We start from the raw sequence: 12,210 nt of genomic DNA, 5'->3' as shown, positions 1-12,210 counted from the left end.
CAGTATAGCAGGCTGCTATCCTCTGATGACTGCAGGAAAAACCCAGACAGCTAAAGGACAGGTGAGATAAATCCCTGTGTTTTCAATACAGAAACTAGGCTGGTGCAAGCAAGTGGCTGAGAACTCTTCAAGAGGTTGGACAAAGTGAATAATTTTACTTGTGTAGTTTGAGACAGTTCTCAGCAGGGAAGTTAGGACACCACACCCACACTGACCAGAAGGTCTGTCAGTAATCTCCCTGACTCAGCAAAGGGCATGAAGCCTTTTTTGTGCTTTCAGATGGTCTCTCCCCACTTGTGTCCATTTTTTTTAATATGTTGCTTTTTCACTGGCTCTGAAGTAGTATCCCAATCCCTAAAGTAGCAGCCTACAAAGGACCTTTCAAATGTCAGCTCCTCACCTTTGCAACAATACACCTGTGCAATTTAGGCAAGATGTTGACTGTAACTGTTTCTTGAATGTGTTGGATCAGACACTGAAGCTCCTCTTTATTTCGGGGTAAGAATGAAACAGGTTTGGGCACTTGTTTAGCATTTTCAGATGGCTCAGCTGCTTGCTCAGGTTCTACTGGCTTCTCAGAGAGATTCTTCCCATTCTTTTCTTCAACCTCCTCCTCTTCCCCTTCACTCTGCTCCAGCTCCATGGCTTCTTCAGCTTCCACCACTGGCTCAAGGTCCATGGAAGCAGCTTCTATCAAGTAATTGCCAAACGTACAGGTAAATACAGGAAAACACAAAACTTGAGCCCTTAATTGAGACTCCTGCGACAGCTTGGTTCTACATAAAGATCCTACCTACCACCAGTGACAGCAAACCACCAATAAGCACCAGGCTTCTACTGGGTAAAGAAGCTTTGGCTTGCTGGTTTCTGATAAGCACCCTCAGGGCCAGGATTAAAGCAAAGATTGCATTACTCTGTGTCTGAACCCCGTAGTCAGCTGAGCAAAGGTCAATGTGCCTGAACTGCAGAGAACTGCCATTCACTTAAAACTGAGGCTTTCACAAGGCAAGAGCTACTGACAAGCACAACTGTGAGACATCCTCCTCCATCACCCAAAGGTCCCAACATAGGTAACCACAATCGTGAAGAAGCTGAAGATACAACTTTTTCCCATGCAGTGGCAAGGGAAGCAAGGTGAGGACATCTTGGCTGCAGACAACCATGAAAACCACACAGGGTCTGGGCTGTTTTGGCTTACAGAAGCCTGGGATGGAGTGGCAATGTGGACATGATTCCCTACACCTCTCCTGACTTTGTCAACACACAGGAGGAAAATCTGCACTACTACTGAGGAGACAAGTCAACACTAGCTTCCAAGATGCCTATTTTAAAAATAAGGAAGTAGCTGATGTCAAGAGTAAACCACAAAACTTGACCAGCTGCATTTGAGCAGTCTGAGGAGTGTTTTTACAAGCAGACACAAAAGGCTCACCTTGGTTGTCAACGGTCACAAGCTGCTTTTCAAGTGTTTTATGGTCAAAGTGAAAGGCCTCCAGCACTGTCTCTAACAAGCTGCAGAAGGAAAACATGAAGAAAGATCAGCCCTCTGCACAAAAACAAGAGGATGCATATACAACAGAAAACTCTTACAGGCACTTTTTGGAAAACATCAGATTTAGTGACATTGCACCATAAGGATGTTTATCCTGAAAAATCCCAGAAAATAAAAACTGGTTACTTCTCAGCTACAAACATATTGTGACCCAGCTCAATGTGAAACCTCACAGAGAGTGGTACTGGAACAACAGAGGTGTCCCAGGAGCAGGGACAGCCTGACAGAACTGCTGCCATGGGTTCAGTGAGACATGGTGTAACTAAGTAACAACTTGTTAAAACTTCATAGATCCAGGCAGCAAGCCATGCCCACCTTCACTTGCCTAAATCCACCTCAAAGCCAGCGATCTCTCACCTCAGAGAAGAGGCAGAAGCCATGAGATGGTCCTAAAAACACTGAACTGTGCCTAAGCAGTCTTTGGAGAAACCCAGAGCAGCACTGCTCGTGGTACCCACCTGACTCCCAGCTTCGTACCGATCTGTCCTGTTTGCAAGACATGGATGAAGTGCTTCAAGTGGTACAAATAGGCTGACCACGAAAGGTGTCGGCAGACAGCTCCAACAACTTCAACTGAGGCTGTTACCATGTTTTCATGCTGCTCAAAAGAGAGAAACTCAGCTGCTGTTAGCATTCACAATGACCACGTGTCTGCAGCATTCTTCATCCAAAGCAACAAAAGACAGAAGTAATGTCTAGTCTAGTGGGGATGCTGGGATTCAGTATTTTTACATCTCCTCCTGAGCATCAAGTTAGGAAAAAAAAAAATCATAGTCTATCAAGCAGATCTCCAGACCCACTTCCTCCAAATTATTCTGCACATTTAACCTTTCTCACATACTTAAACCTATGGGCTCACTTGTGCTAAGAACTAAGAACAAGAACCAGTTAAGGCATCCAACCACAAACACATGGCACATTGCTGGTCAACTATAAACCCATTTCAGATGTGAAATAAAATGTCTATTTCTTTATCAAAGTTTCAATCCACACATTTTACTGCCCTCTAATCAAAGAGCTACTCAGTCACTCTACTGAGGGGTACAGACTGCACTGCTGCAGGGGCTGGGTCCTGTGCCTGAGCTCTAATTGTTTCAGCTTCAGAGGAACATTTCTGACAGTAAGCAAATTAGACATTTACTTCACTTGATAGAAGCAGGTCTGCTGTTCTCCTGGTAAGTGTGCAGGGAACTACAGAAGTGTGAAACCTGGCTTTTAAAAGCCACAGGTGGAAAGTCTATCCACACTGATACTACAAGTAATTTCACTGAACGTGAAAGTGACTAAAAAAATGTCAGCCTTCAAATTTTAATTACAAAGCTGCTATTGATTTCAGATGTTTCCAGCCAATTCCTGCCGTTTCTCTCTAAATCCAGAGAAAACTGTATTTATTCCCACCTCTGTTACTAGATGCAGACTATATTCCCACAGTCTACTGTCAAAGAGTATCACAACTAAACAGGAAGACAAAAGTTTGGAGGCAGAGGGAAGAAAATAAGAAGCTGATTAAAAAAATAAAGGCAAATAAAACCCCAAGTAAAAATTAAAACAAAACAAAAAACCCTAACTCAAACAGTTAAGAGATCAACCTTTTAAAAGCAGGATGGCTTTAGCAGATACAGGACTGGGCCCAGACTGCTTCTGCACCTTCCAAATCCTCTTTCTGCCAGCAATACCAGCACAGCACTTTTATCTACAATAGAGACACCCACTGCACAAACATATCAGCTGTCTAAGGGGGTTAGGTTTTTAAGGGAAATGCTATATAAGAAATGTGAAAATATTCAAGTAGATGCATTCAATTGCAAGAGCCTACCTTAAGCATTTTTTCACTGAAAATTGCAGTTGTAGCATAAGGCATGATGTAGTTCTGCAGGGATTTAGAAGACAGCACAAGCTTTTCTTCAGTGAGCTGCTTTGCCAGTTTCCTCAGAGCTCGTGCTCTCCTGTGGATCTGAGACATGTCACATGGGAGAGAGTGAATGAGGTGGTGCTTGAGTCACAGCTAGCATGAGAGAGCACCTACAGCCTGCAGTTATGAAAATGTCCCAGTTTTAGGTAATGGCGTAAACATATTACAGTCATTTCTAAGACATGCCTTTTTCCTTAAATCTCTGGGCTTTCACTAGCCTTTTGCCTCAACAGATATTCCAAGTCAATGGCATTGTGGATTCATAATTATAAGACTGTGCTATCTTGAGGTGTTAGACAAGGGAGGCAACTGCAAACAGCAGCTGCTGCAATTAAATGCAAAGATCAGAGAAAATTACAAGTTAAGAACTTACAACTTTGCATATAACTACAGATAAAGCAAAGACTCTCTCAGATTGCATCTCTGAAAGCAGAAGAAATTTATTTTCATACTGCAAGAAAAACCAGGCTTTGTGTAACATTTATATTGCTAAGGTTAATGAATGGGAAGGGGCTGCAGAGCCTCCAGACTGAGAGAGGCAGGGAGCAGGCCAGAAAAAACAGAGACCCATTCCATGTCTCTGTCAGAGGAATCTTCAGGATACTGCTGACTGTGGGCTACCATAAACCAAATACATTTATAGACAGAAACATGACTTTGATTCTCAATCACTTCTTATCATGTCTATATCCCTCTTTTTTGTAACAGTATCTAATGACACAGGTTCAATTTCTCTGCAGACAACACACAGATGCTTTGCAAAACATCCCCTCACAGTAAGATGCTTTTGCTTGGCAGGGGAAGAGAGGCACTAAGAAATGCCTGCTGTCTTTTACCTGCATGTGTTTCATGTTCTCAAAGAAGTCCATGTCAGGATCATGGCGGTTGGTCAGCTGGACCAAATCCTGGAATTCAGGATTTGTTGGGAATGTCTGAATGAGGCAGGAAAGCAGTGATGTGTAGTCCTGCTGGATGCTCTAAAAATAGCAAGCAGTGAATGGTAAGTATCCCTTGGAGAGGCTGCTACACACTCCTGAGAACAGCAGTGCTGTCATTTACAAGTGTTTCAGTCAAACGTCCTAATTCTTGGTAACAACAAATGCACCCATTATGGCCTGCATATAAATTAACGCCTCCCTTCCAAAAAAACGAGTTTCAACTAAGAAAAGCCAAGCAACAGCAGGGAAACACAGTTAATTTCTATAATATTTTACAATTTTATAAGGTTTCAAATTAAGGGTACGTTTACAGTGGGTACCTGCACTTCTTATCCAAGTAGAGGATTTTGAGAACTCACCCAAAAAACATCTCATGAAGATAGCTGGAAATGTGTGATCAGACACCACTGCCTTACCTCAGTCTTACTCTTCAGACCCCTTCTCACAGACTCCAGGAGAGTGTGCTGGATTAGCTCCTTGTACTCATCTTCTGTGTGGCTGATCTCTGCCAGTCGGTGGATGAGACTGGTCAAGCAGAGGCTTGCATTGTCACTGAGAGCCATGTCCCCGAGCTGAGAGGATGAATAAATGGCACCACATGAGTCTGGCTGTGACACCTTTCCCTACCCAAAAGCTGGAACAGAACAGCACCACTGGATACAACACAGCGAGTCCTGTAGAGACTCAGTAACTATTGAGAGCTTTCCTACAGAAGTTCTAGTCCCAAATTAATGCCCAACCTACCTATCAGGAAAAAACCCTTTACATTTACCAGCAGACCCACACAACCAGAACATGCTGCAACAAACCAAAATCAGCCTTCCAATCCTGTAATGTGCCTTTTATCCAGTACAAATGACCAAACAGTTCCATTGCTCACTGACAGAAAGTTGTGCTGCACTGTGTTTGCCTTTTGGGACACACAGATGAAAAAGTGAACAGACAAAACTTCAAAAACATGTTTGTAAGAATACCTAAAGATACTTTCTGAATGTTATGTGGTGCCAAAAAACAGCCAATGGAAGTAAGTTGAAAGTTAGATTCATCAGGGACACATGGTGCATGTAGCAAGGGAAGGAACATTCAGCCAACCTGGATGGTGTAGAAGCAGTTGTGCATAACAGGGATGAGGAAGTCAGTATCCACTGTTTGCATTTCCTTGATGTGGGCTGTGATTGACTGAAATGCTGACAGACGCACATCGAAGTCGATATCATCCAGATGTCGCTGATCAAAGGCATTCAGCTAAGACAGAGCAACAAGTTGTTAATGAAAAATGACAGAAATGTGATCACACCATACTGGGGGAAAAAGGGAGCAGAGAGAAAAACTGTGCATACCTTAACAACATCAGTAATGTACTTCAACTTAGCATCCAAGTCAGATAAAGTCTAAAAAACATAAAAACCCAGTTAACTTTTATAGTTGTTAAAAATTTGGATAACTCAAGACTTTACCACTTCAGACAAAAAATAAATAAAGCAGCAGCATTAGCCTTTCTCCTGTTAGAATCTCCATAAGAGCCTTTCTCATGTAAGTTGGAGGATATGTGTTTTAAGTCCTAAGTTTCCAAATATCTACACTGTATGTTTCCCGTGTTTTACTGCTAAGAATTTATATAAGTCACTTCAAAGTAATACAGAATATCCTACTATAAACTGTGAGAGAAGAATACAAACAAAAATTGTCTTCAGGATACTGAAATCCATTCTAATTTCATCAACATGCAGGATTTGTTGCAGTTTAAGTGCTTTGCTCGGCTTCTCTTACACTAAAGATCTTTGGCGAGGTTCACATCAACCAGGCTGTAAGCCAAAACTTTCACAAACCTTTGTGCAGCTCATTCATTTCTATCACATAGAATTCTGTTATTTTCACTTCAAACAAGAAGTAGAGTAAAAAGGTTTTTCAATTTATGCACAAAGATAAATACTGCTATTACTTTGTTCTTGATCTCTTAGAGCAAATTAAAAAAAAAGCATAGAAAGATGTAGAAATGCAATACCTGAAATACCAAGCACAACTTATTTCGAGACAGTTTGTTCTGGATGACAGAAAAAAGCTTTGCCAGTGGTTTGAGAAAGCTTGTAGGGTTTGAGCAATGCCTCAGCAAGTTCTGCACCGTCTCCAGAATGTCAATTTGGGTACCCTGAAAGAGACACATAACTCTCAATCACTACTGAGAACTCACAAGATTATTTCATTTCCTTGGGACATATTTCAAGACACGAAGTGCACGTTGCTGTACTTCATTCAGATCAGAGATACTGAAGGAGAACAAAGAATTAGAAGGACACAATGCAATCATCAAATCTCTCAGAAGTACTTGCAGCCTCTCAATTAGAAACAATACAGTGTTAAGAGATGACTGTCAGCACGACAAAGGCTTCTTTTATGTGTCTTTCCTCATGACTCGAAGGTCAGGAGAACTAACAGAGCTTTAAAAAGCAGTCTTTCTTGAATATGTGAGATGAACATTAACAGCACCATACACTTCACAGAATGGGTCAGGTTGGAAAGGACCACAGAGGTCAATTTGGTCCAACCTCCCTGCTCAAGCAGGGTCATTCCAGAGCACCTGGCACAGGACTGCATCCAGACAGTTCTTGAGTATCTCCAGTGAGAGGGCCTGGCCACTGCACAGTAAAGCTCTTGTATGAGCTCCCTCAACAGCAATCACATGTGGGGCCCTAATGATTCACTGATTTAAACCCCCAAAATAGTACTGTATATGGTTTGCCTTTGCCTTTCATCCAGCAGCAGACTAATGCAGCACTGCCCAGTACACCACACACACCACATACTCAACCACATAAATTCACATTGCTGTCCAGACCCTGTGGCTTTGGGGTGCATAAAATCCACAGTGAAGAAGAGCAACTATTGCAAACACTGCAAGCAATTTGGTGGATTGGCTACAGTGTCAAAGAAGGTAAAGACTGCATTATAACTTCTGCAGACCTTCCCCATGACAAGGGGGAACAGAATCAGTCTGGGCACTGGCACCTCTGGGTGAGTAGTGCACATCAACACACAGTGGCACTGCGTTCTGAACAGACTACAAACATGTGAAGACTTGATTGCAGGCTGATAATGAGAAATGGCATGTACATGACTTTTAAACAAACAAATATACTTGATTAAAATAAAATCATATGCTTAGTAGGGGCGAGGAAATAATTTTTACCTACCTGCTCCATGTTAGTCTGATAAAGGAAAGGGATGAGAAGGCTCACAAGCACTGAATTCTGGCTCTTTTCTTGTATGAATTTGCTGATCCTGCAGAATTGGACAGGGTAATTTACTCTTTTATATAATTTCAATCACCAGTACAGAGCAAAGAAGTCTGTCAGCACTAATGTCATTTCACAAGGCTTTGTCAGCCTATCCAGGCTAACAGAGCATACCTACCAAATTCACAGTCCCAGTCTAAGCATTCAGTTCCACATGACTGCAGACATTTCTGCACTTTTCTCTAACCTCAAGAGATATTAGGTTTGAGTACCAGCAACAAAATCAGCTAGAATCAACTTCTGAAAACTTATCACCTCAATAACCAGCAAATAGCAAGGTCAATGACAGATGCAGCTATTTACAACAGTTGCAAATTTTAAAAAGTTGAGACACAGTGTTTTTTAATTTGGAAACTATTATAATAAGCCTCTTTCTTCCTCCCTCCTTCCAGCTTTTTAACTGTTTCAGGCTCTAAGAATCACTTACTTGGAAAGTATACTCAGCTCTTTGCTGACTTGAGCTCTGTACTTCTTCTTTTTCACCTTCTCCACACTTAACATTGTTTTGCTGAAGTACTGAAGTATGGCAGGAACATGAGGCAGGACCAACTGGCAACCTAGGCTGAGGGGCTCTGTAAGAGATACAACAGTTAACAACACCCAAGAAACTCTGCTGCAAGAAACAGAAGGGAGATCCAACCCTATACAAAGGGGAAATTAGGATAAGGGAGATTTCATTAGTAAATGGGAGCTATAAACATGCAGGGCAGCTGGTGGCTGGGAAGAAGCACCAGCACTTGCTGAGACCAAGTCTAACGTGTCTGAGATGGGCTCAAAGCAAGCACACACCACTCTCATCATAGATTTCAGTAACAGCCCTCATATATGTAGGCTTATTAGAAGGCACCAAGGACATTCTTCTACAGTACCAACATCTAAAATGACTGGAGCATTTGTAGATGTGGTTTTTTTATTCCACCACTGACCTCCTGTGTAAAATGAAAGCTGCCATAACAAGGGCACACGCTCCTTTCCACTAGTTTTGAGTGTTGCAGGTGAAAGCAGCACACTGATGCTGTCTCTACAGCATCAAACACAGCACACTACTGTTCTGTCTATTAACTCTCAAAGATGCCAGGTCTTCCCAGTCAGGGAGCACAGACTAAACATAAAAGTGATACAGGATCATGTGCATTCAGGAACGGGGCCTTTATATAAAGCCTGGTGTTAGGCACAGAGCCAAGTCAGCAATGCAGTTCTTGAACTTGTATCAGTCAAAGCTTCACACACAGAACAGGTCAACATTGCTCTCTTCATAAGGAATCTCTGTGCTCAGGACTCTGACACTCTAACGTGGACTTCATCAGTCACGAAGCAAGCAGGACTTTACAATTCTTGAGCACAAGACAAGTTTGTACATTGATGTTTCCATTTCTGCTGGGAGGTCCTCTTCCCCAGTATTCTTAGACAGCCTCACCATAATCTAACACCTCCATCTAAAGCACCCAACAGGTCTCTGAGAACTCTCAGGCAGGCATACCTTCTGTCACGTCTCCAGTGGCCATGACAACACAGTCAGTCACGCTCAGACTGGAAACCTGCTCCGTGGGTTCAAAATTTGGGCTGTTGAGAAGGCTGTCAGCAATGTCCATCACAAGGCTGGATGTGGCCTCAGACAGATTCTTGGCTGACAGCACAGCAAAAACATTTGTCAGTATATCACTCTCTGGATGATCTGGCTGCTGCTTGGCCAGCAAAGGGAAATACCTGAAAGATTATAAAAAGGTTCACTGAAAATTAGGTTCAGAATTTTCAGCTTACAATTCTTCTGTGCGAGAAGTCACAAAAAATAATGACTTCTCTTGAAATGGTCTTCCATTTCAACCAAGAAAAAAGTGCACAAAAACTAGAACAGCATCATCAAAAATACAATGAATGGAGGTTGAGAGGTTATCAAGTCCCTTTTCTAATCCTTTCTCCACAGCCTGAGTCTCCTCTTAGTCTGCTCCTAACCTAGTGATGCAACATCATTTTTAACAGAAGTTTGTGCATAACATCTTCATGCCTACCAATGAGGTGTCTCAAAAGAAACACCTGGTACTTTAGCAAAGGAAAAACAGTGAGTCTGAGGAAGAGGCAAAAATCACTCAAGACCGTTGAGCTGGAACTTCTCACAATCAAAAAAAGCTCTTTTACAACTTTCAGTAACAGATTCTCAGTCACGGATTCTGTGCTGAACTTGCCCATACTCTTTCATAAAATAGAAAGTAATAGAGACTCTAAAAATATGAACGTAATTATATATGGTAAAACTGACTTCCCGTCTCACAAGACTAAGAAGTCATTGGTCAAGACAAATATATCCCTCAGAAATCAGATCTCCTCCTCACCTGTGAGTTCAGTTTGGGCTGCATATGTTCTCAGTTATTAATACATGGAAAAAGTAGCCTATTAAAAAAGTGAGTTCTTGCATAAACTGGAAAGCTTCCCAGCTGCTTTGACTGCTATCAAAAGAATTAGAGTCTAATGGAAAAAGAAAATACAGGTTTGGACACAATTATTCATAGCCTGTTAGTGTGCTCTTTCTTCCTTGAGTTTTATGTATTCAGAAGTACTTAGGCTTCTTTGCCAGAAGAACACTTACCTGGGGTTCTTACTCCAGGTGTGAATGAGTTTGAGCAGAAAAGTTGGAGAATACTGACTCTCTGAAGCCAATCTGCAGACCTAAAGGAGAGAAAAATCAGATACCAATGCAACACAAGTAAGTAAAGCCACTTGAAAACGTCCTCTCTAGCAAAGACCTCACATTCTACAGTTTACCTTTTTTATAAAGTAATTTCAACCTTTTATAAGGCAATTTTCCAACTTCTTCAATATTTGTCAAATGACTCTTAGATAATTTCACTTCTGTTTATACAGTATTCCAGCTACCATTTTTGCCTTCTCTTGAAACTAGATTCCCACAACACCTCACATTTGCCACAGAGGCTTATAACTCTCCCAGACATACCTAGAAAATCTCAAGCACAGCACCCAAAACTCACTCCTCCCACACTTCCTATGCCCTGCCTGCAGCACCTGGTCTGTATCTCCACAGCCTCACTGGAGAGGCTGGAAATCTTATTGGGGTAGGATCACCTCACAGGGTTCTGCATCCAAAACAACCCCACCTGTGTTGGGGTTGTGTTGCTGCTAACAAGTCTCTGCAGCAAAATCCTGGGCTATGAACAACAGCAAACTCCAACTGCAGGTTCAACAGGCTTAAACCAATTTGCCCTCTCCATCAGTTTTACACACCTCAGTTCTGTAGTTTTAAAAAAGGAAAGCACACAAGTCAAAACTATTCTTTTGCCAAAACCAAATCCTCATGAAGTTCACCAGAAAAGACTCCAGAGGGAGCTTCTGGATCGTACTACCATCCAAGCTTCAAAACCATCTGTCTTCCTGACATATGCAAGGACAAGAGGCATTCTAACTATTTAGTAACAAAAGTACACCTTGTTCAGAGTTACTCAGAATTTGCAAGCACTGTGCTCCATGAAAGCTTTAAGTGCTTTGCTGACTGCCTGGAACTGCAATAGCCTGAACTGCTCTGGAACTGCAATAAATGTTCACTGCTTTTCCCACGTAGCACCCCAGCTGTAAGAAGACTCCATGGACAAACCAGGAACATGCATTTCCCCATTGCCCAGGGCAATACAGAGCTATATGCACTGCCTGGTACTTTTTACCTACTGTTTGTCCACATAACCATACTATACATCACATATTGTTACTGGTAGAGAAGAGAAACACTGTAGGAGTAAACAAACACAATGTCTAGAGAAGCAGCTCTGTTGTTTCACAAACTAGACCAGTGCTCTTTAACAGGCTTTTCTGCTGCAGGGAAGTTGGGCATTTGGATACCTTAAAAGCCTCTATGGAAGAGCACACAGGCAGTCAGCCCCTCTTACTCAGTTAACCTTTCATGGACACAACTTGATTTTAGAGCAGAGACAACCCAGCAGCTGGTACAGGCACTCCCTGACAACCCCACAGCCACTGCCCTGACAAAGACAATATAATTTAATTTTAAATCCTGTGTTCTCTCTTCATCGTACAGCAGTGCATTTTCCAAGCTCAGAGGTGATCTGAATTTCTCTGATAAAAGCCACATGCCTGTGCTTTGTCACTGTACTCACATGGAACTCCTGGCAAGCAGGTTCAAGACCACTTAGCCCACTGACAGACTCTCCTGGGTCCTTCCTTTCCTGCAGCAGCTTTTGTTCTGCAGTCCCCTAACCAACAACTGTCACACAGAAAAGTAGCAAAGTACACCTAGAAATGACTCGTATTATTTAGCTTCCTTGAAGCATCTAGGGAAGAAGTCTGCTTCTGTGGTTAAAGAACAAAGAAATGGCATCCATTTTATTCAGATGAATTAATTTGTACTTTAATCTGTGACTTGATTATTCCAGGACTAATCAGCGAAGAGCCAAGAAGCTGGCCTTGCACAGACACTGGGATGCCACAACCTGTCCAAGGCCACATCCACTCTAGCGATGGACAGAGCTGACATGATGGACTGGAGTAGAA

General features: G+C 42.2%; 1 protein-coding gene across 1 annotated transcript in view; it reads right to left on the bottom strand.

Moving 5' to 3' along the window:
* UTP20 (UTP20 small subunit processome component) overlaps nucleotides 1-12,210 on the bottom strand; it is a 63,133-nt gene that overhangs the window by 17,357 nt on the left and 33,566 nt on the right. The window contains exons 29-41 of the mRNA XM_054271354.1: nucleotides 10,280-10,359; nucleotides 9,176-9,402; nucleotides 8,123-8,267; nucleotides 7,594-7,681; nucleotides 6,408-6,551; nucleotides 5,743-5,793; nucleotides 5,495-5,647; nucleotides 4,819-4,974; nucleotides 4,301-4,441; nucleotides 3,369-3,506; nucleotides 2,011-2,150; nucleotides 1,433-1,512; nucleotides 401-690 (exon numbers count right to left, since the gene is read on the bottom strand). Of these exons, the coding sequence (XP_054127329.1) occupies nucleotides 401-690; nucleotides 1,433-1,512; nucleotides 2,011-2,150; nucleotides 3,369-3,506; nucleotides 4,301-4,441; nucleotides 4,819-4,974; nucleotides 5,495-5,647; nucleotides 5,743-5,793; nucleotides 6,408-6,551; nucleotides 7,594-7,681; nucleotides 8,123-8,267; nucleotides 9,176-9,402; nucleotides 10,280-10,359 (1,833 nt within the window). The remainder of the gene's footprint in view (nucleotides 1-400; nucleotides 691-1,432; nucleotides 1,513-2,010; nucleotides 2,151-3,368; nucleotides 3,507-4,300; nucleotides 4,442-4,818; nucleotides 4,975-5,494; nucleotides 5,648-5,742; nucleotides 5,794-6,407; nucleotides 6,552-7,593; nucleotides 7,682-8,122; nucleotides 8,268-9,175; nucleotides 9,403-10,279; nucleotides 10,360-12,210) is intronic.

The sequence above is a fragment of the Melozone crissalis genome, unplaced genomic scaffold (genome assembly GCF_028551555.1).
Source record: "Melozone crissalis strain CALT ecotype California unplaced genomic scaffold, PUWL_Pcris_2 ptg000004l_1, whole genome shotgun sequence".
Classification (NCBI taxonomy): Eukaryota; Metazoa; Chordata; class Aves; order Passeriformes; family Passerellidae; genus Melozone; species Melozone crissalis.
Note: the sequence above shows the minus strand (reverse complement) of the source record. Positions and strands in the feature narration are given on the sequence as shown.